Here is a 14,088-nt window from a genome sequence, read left to right as displayed (position 1 = left end):
GCCTCAGCGCCTAGAGCTTGCCGATCAAAAGGTCGGCGGTTCGAATCCCCGCGGCGGGGTGCGCTCCCGTTGTTCGGTCCCAGCGCCTGCCAACCTAGCAGTTCGAAAGCACCCTCGGGTGCAAGTAGATAAATAGGGACCGCTTACTAGCGGGAAGGTAAACAGCGTTTCCGTGTGCGGCTCTGGCTCGCCAGAGCAGCGATGTCACGCTGGCCACGTGACCCGGAAGTGTCTTCGGACAGCGCTGGCCCCCGGCCTCTTTGAGTGAGATGGGCGCACAACCCTAGAGTCTGTCAAGACTGGCCCGTACGGGCAGGGGTACCTTTACCTTTACCTTTACCCCCCCATAGAGCTGTAATTCTCATAGTGGTTTAACGCTCAATCCTCCCTTCCCAGGCAACTCTGGGAATTGTAGTTTGGTGAGGGGAACAGGGGTCTCCTGACAACTTCCAGCAACTTGAACAAATCCAGGGTTCTTTTGAGGAAGCCATGGCTGTTTAAAGCTGTATGGTAAAGGTAAAGGGACCCCTGAACATTAGGTCCAGTCGTGACCGACTCTGGGGTTGTGGCGCTCATCTCGCTTTATTGGCCAAGGGAGCCGGCGTACAGCTTCCGGGTCATGTGGCCAGGATGACTAAGCCACTTCTGGCGAACCAGAGCAGCGCATGGAAACGCCGTTTACCTTCCCACCGGAGCTGTACCTATTTATCTACTTGCACTTTGATGTGCTTTCGAACTGCTAGGTGGGCAGGAGCAGGGAGCGAGCAACTGGAGCTCACCCCATCGTGGGGATTCGAACCGCCGACCTTCTGATCAGCAAGTCCTAGGCTCTGTGGTTTAACCCACAACAACACCCGCATGGTAGTGTTTCATTATTAATATTATTATTATTATTACTAATTATGTCTATATGTCACTTTTATCTTCCAAGGATCTCAAGGTAGTTCTCCTCCTCCCCATTTCATCCTCACAAAAACCCTGTGAGGTTGGTTACACTAAGAGCTGGTGACTGGCCCAAGATCAGCCTGTGAGCTTTTTGGCTGAGTGGAGATTCGAACCCTGCTCTCTCAGGTTCTAGTACAATACTCTAAAAGTGCAAATCGGGTCTCAGTTCCACAAGCAGCAGCCAAGAGCATGTAACACCATACATACTGTAGTTGACAATACATACATACAATACGATATTGTGAACTACCTACCATAAATCCAAGGTTAACTCTGTTTTAAGCCACGCACTGCACTTAATTGAAGTCACTTAACCTGAAGTGAGTTAAAACCAGTGCTTCTGCTTATCTGTTCAGTGGATGCATGTGCCCAGGGATTAATATTATCAGTTAGTCCCAATGCATTTCAGACTTCTTCTGTATTTTAGATATCCAAGCTCCACTGATGCTCAACTGAGATTAAATGCTTGGAAAGCTGTCCATCTTCCTGGCCAAATCCAGGAGAATTGATGTGACAAAGTTGGCTTTCACAATCCACCCTTTGGGTCCCAAGCAGTTAGCTGAAACGGTTGAAACTGCAAATATTTTATTTCACCTCACTCCTTGCCCTTCCTCCCAAAGAAGTCCAGGGCTGTGAGCACCAGAGTGATAAAACAAAGCTACTGAAAATAAAACAAGCATATAAAAACGTGTAAAACAGCCACATACTCTCACAGCTAGAATAATGGAATTGTAGAGTTGGCAAGGACCTTGAGGATCATTCATTCATCATCATCATCATCATTTATTATTTGTACCCTGCCCATCTGGCTTGGTTTCCCCAGCCACTCTGGGCGGCTTCCAACAAAGATTAAAAATACATTAAAATGTGACACATTAAAAACTTCCCTGAACAGGGCTGCCTTCAGATGTCTTCTGAATGTCAGGTAGTTGTTTATCTCTTTGACATCTGATGGCAGGGCATTCCACAGGGCAGGCACCACTACCGAGAAGGCCCTCTGCCTGGTTCCCTGTAGCTTTGCTCATTCTCGCAATGAGGGAACCACCAGAAGGCCCTCGGTGCTGGACCTCAGCGTCCGGGCAGAACAATGGGGGTGGAGACACTCCTTCAGGTATACTGGGCTGAGGTTTAGGGCTTTAAAGGTCAACACCAACACTTTGAATTGTGCTCGGAAATGTACTGGGAGCCAATGTAGGTCTTTCAAGACCGGTGTTATGTGGTCTTGGCGGCCGCCCCCAGTCACCAGTCTAGCTGCCGCATTCTGGATTAGTTGTAGTTTCCGGGTAGCCCCACGTAGAGCACATTGCAGTAGTCCAACCCCCTGCAAAGCGGGAATATGCAGCTGCCCCATATGAAGATAGAAACTGCAACCTTGCCATTATCAGAAATCACGCTTTAACCAACTGAGCTATCCATGCACTGGAACAGTATCTTTCAGTTATCAAACGCATGGGTGAAAATGAGTGTTTTTAAGCTCCACCTGAAAGATATTAGAGGGGGACAGTTGCACCTTGCCAGGGAGGGCATTTCACAAAAGGCAGCACCACTAACAGAGCGCTTTTCCTGCTCGCCTCTAGAGTCTGATGGTTGATAATGAAGGCAGCACTGTTTTAGCTACCTGAGTCTCAAGCTGATTGTGGCTTTGTATTAACACACTGAATTGGGACTGGAAGCTCACGGGAAGCCAGTGCTCAGCTTTCAGAACACATGGTACCACCAGGCTGCCATACTTGCCAGCTTAACAGCCACATGCTCCACTAGCTGCGGCCTCTTCCAAGGGCAGCCCTGCAAAGAGAGCATTACAGTAGTCCAGACGGGAGGTCAACAGAGAAGGGGCAACTAAGCCCAGGGCAACCCAGCCTAGAAACAGCTGTACCAGTGAACCAATGTAAGGCCAGCATAAACACTTCTGGCCATAGGCACGTCAGGGGCTGACTGGATGAGGAAGAGGCGTGACGGCCACCAGGGATGACACAAAGGAAGGAGACATGGACCCAGGACAGTGGGGACCAGTCTGTTGAAAGGACAAGTTGGGAGGTAGAAGAAGAAGAAGGTTTGAGTGAGCACAGATGGGATGGAAGAAGGAAGCTATTCCAGAACAGGCCTGGGTGCCAAGAGTCTTGTGTGAGCCCAGACCAGTGGAGACGAGGCAGAAGCTACTTCTACAGCTGGACAGCAGCTGGACAGCTCTATTCCTGCTAGTTCTCCTCCTCCACTGACACCCAGAATGTGAAGAGTCCTGCATATTACTGACCAATGGGCCAGACAGGCCCAGCGAGGAAGTTCTTCCCATCGCTGCACTCTATGGCTGCTGGGGAGGAGTAGAGTTTGAGGCATCTAGAGAGGGAAGGAGGGGCCAGACACCAGTTCCAGCAATGTCTTCAACTAGGGGAAACTAGTTCTGATGAGCTCTGTTGCGTTGTTTTTTTTACTTTTGTGAGTATAAGCTAGTTGCATTTTGTGTCTCAAATCATACTCTTGACCTGTAGATGACCTGCATTCTCCCGACAGCCCTCTGACAAGACGCCACTGGAGATGTCAGCTGACGGATGAGAGGACAAGATTTGATCCTGCCCTGGCTGTGTGATCCTGTTCTCCTGTTGCAGATTTCACAGAGTAGGCAGCAGGATTTAATCAGGTGACGAGTGGAGATTAACGATTGGAGTGAGATTGGGGGATTAAAGGGAACGGGGTGGAGACAGACCCATAATTTTATTTTTTGTAATACAGTGCCTCCATTCCCTGAATCATTCCAGAAGGGCACCATGTTCTATGGTGTTGAAAGTGAGATCAAGGAAAAGCAACAGACACATTCCTGTCTCTCCAAGGATAACCAAGGTGGCCAAGTGCTAAAACCAGCCTGGAACAAGAATGAAACATATCCAGATAATCTGCTTCTGGACATACCTGCAGCTACCTGGCTAGCACACTCTCAATCACCTTACCAAGGAAGGTAACATTAGAACCTGGGAACTGATTTTCTAAAACCACTGGATGTAGGGAGGTCCTCTTCGAGAGGGGCAACTGTACTGTTTGCGGACTGTAGGCAGAACAGTAACATCCTAATCATTTGAAACCGCTCCCCTCGCTTGGAGCTCAAAGATAGTATTTTTCATAAATTTTTAAAAATCCTGCCATAAATTATTTATACAGTGACCTTTTCGTTTTGGTACACAAGGAACGGTTTGTTCCCTCGCAGGCAGAGTTTTTTATTATTATTATTGCCGTTTCCCTGTGAAGGCATTCACACTTAACTGTGGGGAACAGCGTCGCTGAGGCTTTTTGTTCCCGTCAGAGCCGGGCCGTGGGCTGCAGGCTGATATGAGCTGGGAGCCCGGCAGGTCCGTGTTTGGCACCAGTGAGCGAGGCTGGGGCAAAGCTAGGAGGCAGGATGAAGGAACAAGGAGGGCACTGGAAGCAAACAGCAAGGGTAGCCAAGTACATGGGGACACACAGGCATTTAGGAACAAGTAGTAGCGGGGTCAGGGACATTGAGTTTTCTTGGCAGGGATACTGGACATCACCTTGCCAACAAAGACCCATATAGTTAAAGCTATGGTTTTCCCAGTGGTGATGTATGGAAGTGAGAGCTGGACCATAAAGAAGGCTGACCGCCGAAGAATTGATGCTTTTGAATTATGGTTCTGGAGGAGACTCTTGAGAGTCCCATGGACTGCAAGAAGATCAAACCTCTCCATTATGAAGGAAATCAGCCCTGAGCGCTCACCGGAAGGACAGATCGTGAAGCTGAGGCTCCAATACTTTGGCCACATAACAAGAAGAGAAGACTCCCTGGAAAAGACCCTGATGTTGGGAAAGATGGAGGGCACAAGGAGAAGGGGACGACAGAGGACGAGATGGTTGGACAGTGTTTTCGAAGCTGCCAACATGAGTTTGACCAAACAGTGGGAGGCAGTGGAAGACAGAAGTGCCTGGCGTGCTCTGGCTCATGGGGTTATGAAGAGTCGGACACAACTAAACGACTAAACAACAACAGTAGCGGGGTCTAACCACCTCTGCAGCTGAGACAGGGCTGAGACAGGCAGTGGAGAAACCATAGGCTGCACAGACACACTGGTAGGAACTCAAGGTTAATTCCACTGTTGCTGTCCATGAGCCCTGTCTATTTGTCAAGGAGATGTTAAGGAGCCTGGTCAACCACAGGGCAGGCAAACACACAGGAGGCACAGAATGCAATTAGCTCTTTATTAACAGAAAATAACAGGAGAGTCCTCTGGTTCACCTTAACCCAGCTGAGACGTTGCTGAAACTGACCACTAGCTTCCCCCTCCTGCCTTTCACTCTGGATCAGTGGTACTCAACCTTTTTTTGGCCATGCCCCACCTAAGCATCTCTAAAATCCTGATGCATGCCCATATAGTTCTTCTTATTCAAAAAGTGAACTCCTATTCATGTGGAGGAAGCCTAAAAGGCCCTTACAGTGGTACCTCGGGTTACATACGCTTCAGGTTACACACTCCGCTAACCCAGAAATAGTACCTCAGGTTAAGAACTTTGCTTCAGGATGAGAACAGAAATCGTGCTCCGGCGGCATGGCGGCAGCAGGAGGCCCCATTAGCTAAAGTGGTGCTTCAGGTTAAGAACAGTTTCAGGTTAAGAATGGACCTCCAGAAGGAATTAAGTACTTAACCCGAGGTACCACTATAAATGTTAATAACTCATTGCCCCCCTTAAAAATCAAATTGCCCCCCTGTGGGGCATGTGCCCCATGTTGGGAGCCATGACTCTGGATCCTTCCCAAGCAGACAAAGGCTGGGTCGAGGATCAAGGGAAGTAATAGTGCCACTGTATTCTGCTCTGGTCAGACCTCACCTGGAGTACTGTGTCCAGTTCTGGGCACCACAGTTCAAGAAGGACACTGACAAACTGGAATGTGTCCAGAGGAGGGCAACCAAAATGGTCAAAGGCCTGGAAACGATGCCTTATGAGGAACGGCTAAGGGAGCTGGGCATGTTTAGCCTGGAGAAGAGGAGGTTAAGGGGTGATATGATAGCCATGTTCAAATATATAAAAGGATGTCACATAGAGGAGGGAGAAAGGTTGTTTTCTGCTGCTCCAGAGAAGCGGACACGGAGCAATGGATCCAAACTACAAGAAAGAAGATTCCACCTAAACATTAGGAAGAACTTCCTGACAGTAAGAGCTGTTCGACAGTGGAATTTGCTGCCAAGGAGTGTGGTGGAGTCTCCTTCTTTGGAGGTCTTTAAGCAGAGGCTTGACAACCATATGTCAGGAGTGCTCTGATGGTGTTTCCTGCTTGGCAGGGGGTTGGACTCGATGGCCCTTGTGGTCTCTTCCAACTCTATGATTCTATGATTCTATGAGGGGTGAGCTCCTCCTCTGGGCCTGTCCAGCCTGTTGCTCAGCAACGTCGAGAACTCTCCTCAACCGGGCTGTCACAGGGGGAGGCGAGCCATCAGGAATGGGACTGTCCTGCTGCTGTGTAGCAGAGGGGCAACCTCTGATTCTTCTTTGTCTGTCCTCACACTGTGACTCACAGCCTCTAACCCTGTCCTGGAAGGCCCTACTTCTCCTGGCCCCCCTTGATCACTCAACCCCCCTGCTTCTAGCACCTCTCAGTTTGCCCCTTCCACAGTCCGCTCTTCAGTGCCCCACCACCAGGAACTAAGTCGTCGTCTTCAGTGCCCTCCCTGGGGAGCTCTCGGGTGGGGGGCTCCCAACACTCCTCCTCATCCAGCCAGTTCCTGACGCTATACTACCATGCTGGCAAGCTGCTGGTGTTGGAAGGGTGATGCCACAGTTATACCACACCACGCCAAATGATATTGCTCAGTTGCAAAAAAAAGTAGCAAGTTAAAAAATGAAGGCTTTCCCACTCCTTCCTGGTCATAAAGGTCTAGCAGTAGGCAGAGTCAGTCGTTCTTCCCTGAGAAAGTTATTCAGTGATTCACAACATGGGGCAGCCACTCACAGATTCCTCCAGCTCCTGACACGTTCAGCCCGGACACTGAGGTCCAGCTCTGAGGGCCTTCTGGTGGTTCCCTCACTGTGAGGTTACAGGGAACTTGGCAGAGGGCCTTCTTGGTGGTGGCGCCCACCCTGTGGAATGCCCTCCCGTCAGATGTCAAGGAGATAAACCGCTATCTGACTTTTAGAAAACATCTGAAGGCAGACCTGTTTAGGGAAGTTTTTAATGGTTGATGTTTTATCACGTTTTTAATATTTTGTTGGGAGCCACCCAAAGTGGCTGGGGAAACCCAGCCAGATGGGCGGGGTATAAATTATTATTATTAATTATTATTATTACTACTACTACTGCTAGTACTACTGCTAGAGCAGGATCCATTGAGGTACTTTGAGTGGGCCCAAGAGCTGAGGCATGCCCAGTGCAATTTTTTATCTTGCCCCCCCCCAACAGGGAGATTTTCCTGTCACCTCGCAACCTGATTTCCCCATGCCCCCTTCATTTCAAAAACGGGTTGCCAAGGCACTATGGGCAACAGCCAGGGCCAGTCCTAGATGTTGTGCTACTTGGGACAAAATACAAAATGGCGCCACCTCTTATTCCTGAGGCAACTGGAGACGGCCTGGAGAAGCCCCACTGTGCTAAAGGGGTAAGAAAGGAAAAAGGAGGCCAGACAGAAACAGGGGGAGTGGCAGAAGAGCTGGGGCAACAAGCACAGCAGGTATGTTTCTCAGGGCACAGATCTGTTGCCCCTCTCAACTGTCCTCAGCCTGCCACCTGAGGAGACCCCGGGTATGGAAATCACCATCTTTTAAAACCAGTGGTTCCCAATTGGTGGTCCACAGACCCATAAAGTTATAAAAACTTTCAGAAGTAGGGGGTCCATAGCTTGGCTTTTGAAAAAAGGTCTGCAATACTTAGCTACTTGGAAACTGATGTTTTAGACAATTCACAGGGAATGAGGAATGATGAGCAGATCTCAAACTCTTAGAAAATTACAATAGAAAATAACTTCATGTAGCATTTTTTTCATACACAAGAGACAGGAATAATTGATAAAAAAAACCTTTGATTGAAACCGTAATGCCAAAATTCAAGTGCATGTCTTTTAAAAATCCAGTGAATTTTCATTCTTGCATATATTAGTTTTCCCTGACTGCTTTTGATCCTCAAATGACTCTATTATACATTCAATTCAAGCCACAAGTTACTCTTAGTTTAAACAAAGCTTGCATTTCCTCTAGTCATACTTCCATTACTTCTTTAATCCCCCCCCCCCTTTGGATTATATAGTAGAACAAAAAACAAACCAAACAAAAACTATGTGTCCACTGGAAACAGAATTAAAATTTTGCTGCTTGCAAAACTCACCCGCAATGCTTCATGTGTGCTGGTTTATCCATCCTCACTGCCAGCTTTATCCTCAAATCAGAGTCTTGGCTGTTTTTGGGGACGATCATTTTATGCAGCTCAGGTGACTTTGAGCTATTGGATGTTGGATACAATACTACCTGCGGAGAACACAATGAGAGCTGTTTATCACACTGAAAAACTTCTAACCAATTGACTTGTAAGCTCTGGCCAGTACAGAAGCTGATTCTGTCACTTTTCTTCTGCTTGAAAGGGGATTATAGAAGAAGCAACTCTTTAAAGACTTCAGCTTCATTTTAACACATCCAGCTTCAAAGCAGACAAGTTTATTTTCCGAAAAACATCACATTTCGGATCACTTTGATACCAAACCTGTTTCATTCATGAATTCAAAGCTTCAATGTGCCTGAAAAACAACCTTTCAAGCGATACAAACATTTTCAAGATGGGGCTATGCGCTGTTTTCAAGTTATCCCTGCTATAAACACCAGGTTATACAAGATATAAAATGAAATTATGAAAGGGCATGGAGTATTTGTTTCGCTTTGAAATTTTGTAGACAGTGAAGTTTCTAACATAGAGAAAATATTGTACAACATAGAGAACAATTAAAACACAATAATTAATAGTACCAGCCACAGTGAACCAGAGTAGCATACAAAAAACATACATGTATTAAGGAGAAACACTACTATCCCCCCCCCCAATGGTCCAGGACAGCAGGTGTGCTTTTGCTTGGTGACAGCACAACCAAAGATGTTGTCATTCCTGCTTCCAGAGGGAGATAGTTCCATAGTTGAGGTGCCACAACAGAGAAGGCCTTGCTCTGTGTCACCATTTATACTCACCAGCGCAGACACCTGCACAGTAGCAGACTCTACAGAAAAAAACTCTTCTATTAAGTGCATCCTCTGAGGCATCATGTTGAACAACATTAATGCCCCAAAGCAAGCAGCTGCAGGATTGAGCAGCTTCTGTAGTCTTCATTCATTGTCATGAAATAGCAAATATAATAATAGTTTCTGGAGAAGAGTCCTGTAAATTCTTTATTAAAATATTTTGTATAATATTCTATTCTTTTTGTTGGCTTTTTGCAGTATGGTAACGCTGCAGAGAGCTTGCTGGGGAAACCATGCATTAAAAAGGGACTAAAAAATAACTTAAACAGGGTTTTAATAAGAAAAACAAAAACTCCTTTTACACTAAATACATTAACAAACAAACACGACCCAACCACCAACCCATCCCCCAGGGTAATGGCAGAGCTAGGTGCTGCTCCTTATATACTACACCCAATTCCTGACACAGCTTAATCAATGCAACTCAGCAGCACCTGCTATGTTTCACAGCTGTAAAGCTGGATCTCGTTATTTTGCTCTGGCCCTTGCTCTGGCCCCTTAAAGATATACACATCAGGTGAAACAATGATGAACCTTTACATTTAAAGAAACAATTCAACACTTTCCCCCCACATTAAAAATGGCATTTGTTACTTAAAAGCTATATTCCAATTCAACAAAACTAGTGGCTCACACAACACCGATGTGGAAAAATTCCATTGATCTACATCAGGAGGTAGGCAACCTAAGGCCCGGGGGCTGGATGCGGCCCAATTGCCTTCTCAATCTGGCCCGCGGATGGTCTGGGAATCAGCGTGTTTTTAGATGGGTAGAATGTGTCCTTTTATTTAAAATGCATCTCTGGGTTATTTGTGGGGCCTGCCTGGTGTTTTTACATGAGTAGAATGTGTGCATTTATTTAAAATGCATCTCTGGGTTATTTGTAGGGCATAGGAATTTGTTCAATTTTTTCTTCCAAAATATAGTCCGGCCCACCACATGGTTTGAGGGACAGTGGACCAGCCCATGGCTAAAAAGGTTTGCTGACCCCTGATCTACGTCATGCCAAATATTAATTGCACAGCCTTAATACTGGCTGCTGAGGGTACGGAAGGCAGAATTCTGCATTTTTCAGTGGCTGAACGAGATGAAATGTGAGATTAGATCTAATGACATTCCCGTATTTTCTTAAAAGCAACTGCCCAAACCCCAAATTAGATAGGGACTGTAGCTTGTTGGGAGGGGAATACAGTCACCCTCCCCCTAAGTTGTTTTCTTGAAAAAGTAAGCTGAATATTTAGAGAAGTGGCAGCCCCCCCCAAGCCTCCCTGTGGCTTCAACTCTGGTGTTTTGTGAGCTTCTAAGGGGTTCTGTAGGCCTATGCAGCTGCCATTACAGATGTGTGAGTCCGCACTAATAGCTTTCATGTACATGCCTCTGTCTATAGAGTGAGAGTTGCATTTGCTATTGCTTTTCAGTCAGGCTTTTACTTTCCTTGCTCCTTCTCTCTCCTTACCACTGCCCAAATGCTGGCATGGACTAGCGGCTGGATGAAGAGGAGCGTTGGGAGGCACCTGCTGGAGAACCCCCAAGGGGACACCCTCCCCCCCCAAGGGAAGGAGGCTTAGAGCCGGCGGACTGGTGGTGGGACGATGGTGTGAGGTCAGAGGAAGAAGGAGGAGCAGACTGGAAGCAGGAGGTGTCAGAAGCTGAAGGGGCAACAGGGTTTAGTGAGCAGGAGGAAGCTGTGGCAGAGAGCAGTCCAGACTCAGAGGCAGCTGAGGAGGGGGACCAGGAGACAGAGATGAGGCAGGCTGCAGAGGAATCCAGGGAGTCTCTCCCTCCTGCTGTGACCAGCTCCCCCGCCCACTGGTCTACCAGAACATGAAGAGGGTGGAGAAAAGAGAGACAAAACAATGAGCCTCAGGCTGCTGGGGTAGGAACCAGGGGAGGAGCCTAAGAGAGCGGTGGGAAGGACCTTCAGTCATTGCAATGCTTCATTGGGGAAAGACCTACAAGGAAGAGTTGTTTTGACCACTAGGACTGAGCGGATTTGTTTCTTTGAACAAAGAGTTAACTACACTGACATTGGGTGATTTATTGCTTTATTGTTGACATATGCCTGATTCCAGCGTCTGACAGCTGCCTGGGTCATACCTCCTAAGTTAAGGTTACCAGATTTTTTTCAAAGAATCTGGGGACACTTTTTTTTTAAAAAAAAAAGAGAGAAAAAACATTTTTTTAAAAAAATTAAGAAGTAATATCTTCTCTTCTGGGTCTCTAATGTCACGCGGCCTTCCTCTGGGCCCCAGGCCTGATCTCCTGGAGCGCTATCTGCCATGGAGTAGGTTCGGGTAAGGCCTGGGCTCGGCCACGTGTCCTTGCCCTCCCGGTGCTCTCCTACCCCTCTTCCTCAGCTGTGGCGGCTGCAGCAATGCAGCAAGGCTGGGGCTCTCCTCTTTTTTCTCCTTCCTCTTTCTCTCTCTTCCTTCTGCTTCTCCTTTCCTCCTTCTCCTTGCATCAGCTCCAGGGTTTTCACTGGCCCTGGAGCGCCGCTGGGGAGTCGGCCAGGTGGCTAGGCACTCTCGCTCCCGGCTCGATTTGGGTCATGGGGGGGGGGGTCAGCAGGTCCCTCAGTTGATGCGCCAGGCATCCCCGGTTCCCTCTTGGCAGCGGCAGCAACATTCTCAGCAGCGCGAAGCAAGGCTGGCAGTGCAGTTGGCTCTGGCTGGCTTCAGGAGCTGCTTGCTGCCGTGGCACCCACCATTTTGCCTCGCCGGAAGTCCCCATATAATGTGTCTTGTGCCGTTGAACCAATCACACAACATTCATTCCCTACTAATAAATCTACAGCACTTAAAATATAAATCTGGGTACAGTGGTGCCCCGCAAGACAAATGCCTTGCAAGACGGAAAACCCGCTAGACGAAAGGGTTTTCCGTTTTGGAGGTGCTTCGCAAAACGAATTTCCTATGGGCTTGCTTCGCAAGACGAAAATGTCTTGCGAGTTCCTGCGGGTCCCCCCCCCCCTTTTTCCCAAGCCCCTAAGCCGCTTATCAGCTAAGCCGCTAAACAGCTGATCTGCTAAGCCGCTTAACAGCTGTTCCGCTAAGCCGCTTATCAGCTGATCCGCTAAGCCGCTTATCAGCTGATCCGCTAAGCCGCTTATCACCTGATCCGCTAAGCCGCTAATGGGCTTGCTTCGCAAGACAAAAAAACCCGCAAGACGAAGAGACTCGCGGAACGGATTCTTTTCATCTTGCGAGGCACCACTGTACATTAAATGAAATCTGGGGACATTCCGGGGACGGATTTTTTCCGGGAACAGATTTGTAAATCCGGGGACTGTCCCCGGGAAACAGGGACCTCTGGTAACCATATCCTAAGGGACTCTCTCTCCCAATTGCTGCTTTGGCTGTTGCTGCCCCCAAGCTTTTATCAATATAAAATCCAGACTGGTAGCTGCCCGTCTCCCACGGAAGTTCCCAGTTATGCTCTAATTCACTGCCATGCAGCAACTGGACATGTTTTGAAGCAATGCTTTCTCTGCCCTGCTCCGAATGCACACCTGCAATGCTGCACAGCTTGGCAAACCCCAGACCGACATTACTGCTTTAACACCACATTTGGAGACAATATGGCCAGAGGGGGAAAGAGGATATAGAGCTGTGAAGGTTTTCCAGAACACACGAACCATTTCAAAGAAGGATTTTCACCTTAACACTTCTGTATCAGCTTTTGTCATTAAATGGCTTTGAGATGTTTCACAGGAAGCAAATTTATAAAAGGAACTAAGTAAGTAACGAAACGGCAATATTAAGATGAGGTATTAGGATGCGACACAAGGATTCTAACAAGTTCAAATGATTCTTTTTTGCTTATGCTAACAGAATCCCAAGCAAGTTATTTCTTGAAGATTTCTCACTCATCTATAATAAATAAGCCAGCGGATTTATTTCAGGTTGGTTTCCTCCCTTGCCCTCCAAGCAACATCTTTCTTCTTTTTGGATTATACATTCCTAGCAAAGGACTTGTGAGTAATGGTGTGATTCTTTTCCTCTCAATTATATCTTATATCAAGAAAGTGATAAACTTTGTGAATTGTTTCTCTGATTCCAAAGGCTGAGTCAGAGGAAAGATTGCCCACTCCTCAATATTTTTAAGATTAAAACCTGAAGCCAAAAATATACGTATAGTTATATGCGCTTTCAGCGCATGCACACTGTCCACATTTGGGGTGCATAATGATCTTCCCCCTTGAACTCAAGATTGGGAGGAATAAATTCTCCAGGTCTGCCGCAGAAGCCAGATTTACCCATCACTGAATGGCCAGCTCCTGGGCCAATCACAAGGCTACCTCCATAGTTTTTTAGTTAAGCAGGGCTTTGATTGGCTGGCCCTGTGTCAGTCATTCATACACACACACTTTCTTTACCATTTATGAAACTGCAATATCTCTGATTTTAGCTGTTCTGTTATTATATGTATGGGGAAGGGCTGGTGTATTGGGACAATAATTTCTTAAATTTACAAAAAAAAAAAAAGTGGTTAAAATGGGTTTAAATATATCAATAAGTGATAGACAGAACAAATAAGGTAAAAAAAATTGCAGATGAATCCAGAAATTGTATGAAGTTCATATTACAATAAAGGTAATTCTATATTTACATTTCTGACGAATTTCCTTTGTACTGTAGCCAGTAAATAATGAATATTTCAAACCCTACAATAACTTAAAAAATGAGATTTTCTCAATTGGCTCACCCAGGTATGTTTTAGCTGCTTCAAGGTTGTCCAGGTTTTCACCATTTAACAAGTTTAGAATGTAATGCATCTTTCATTTTTGTACAACTCGTGTTCTGTTACCAATAAGTCAACCAATGGGAATTGGTCTTCCTTTTAGGAATTCTAGGTGCCCAAATCCCAAAGGAGCAGAAAATACTATATATGTATGCGACCACGGCTGCACGGATGTTACTGGCCCAG

The 14,088-nt window shown here is 46.8% G+C and overlaps 1 protein-coding gene across 7 annotated transcripts in view; it reads right to left on the bottom strand.

Moving 5' to 3' along the window:
* CADPS2 (calcium dependent secretion activator 2) overlaps positions 1–14,088 on the bottom strand; it is a 343,854-nt gene that overhangs the window by 154,800 nt on the left and 174,966 nt on the right. For all 7 annotated transcript variants that reach the window (XM_083399351.1, XM_083399353.1, XM_083399352.1 and 4 more), the window contains exon 8: positions 8,264–8,403. In XM_083399351.1, coding sequence (XP_083255477.1) covers positions 8,264–8,403 — 140 coding nt within the window. The remainder of the gene's footprint in view (positions 1–8,263; positions 8,404–14,088) is intronic.

This window comes from Podarcis tiliguerta (genome assembly GCF_965153285.1).
Source record: "Podarcis tiliguerta genome assembly, chromosome: 10".
NCBI lineage: Eukaryota > Metazoa > Chordata > Lepidosauria > Squamata > Lacertidae > Podarcis > Podarcis tiliguerta.
Note: the sequence above shows the minus strand (reverse complement) of the source record. Positions and strands in the feature narration are given on the sequence as shown.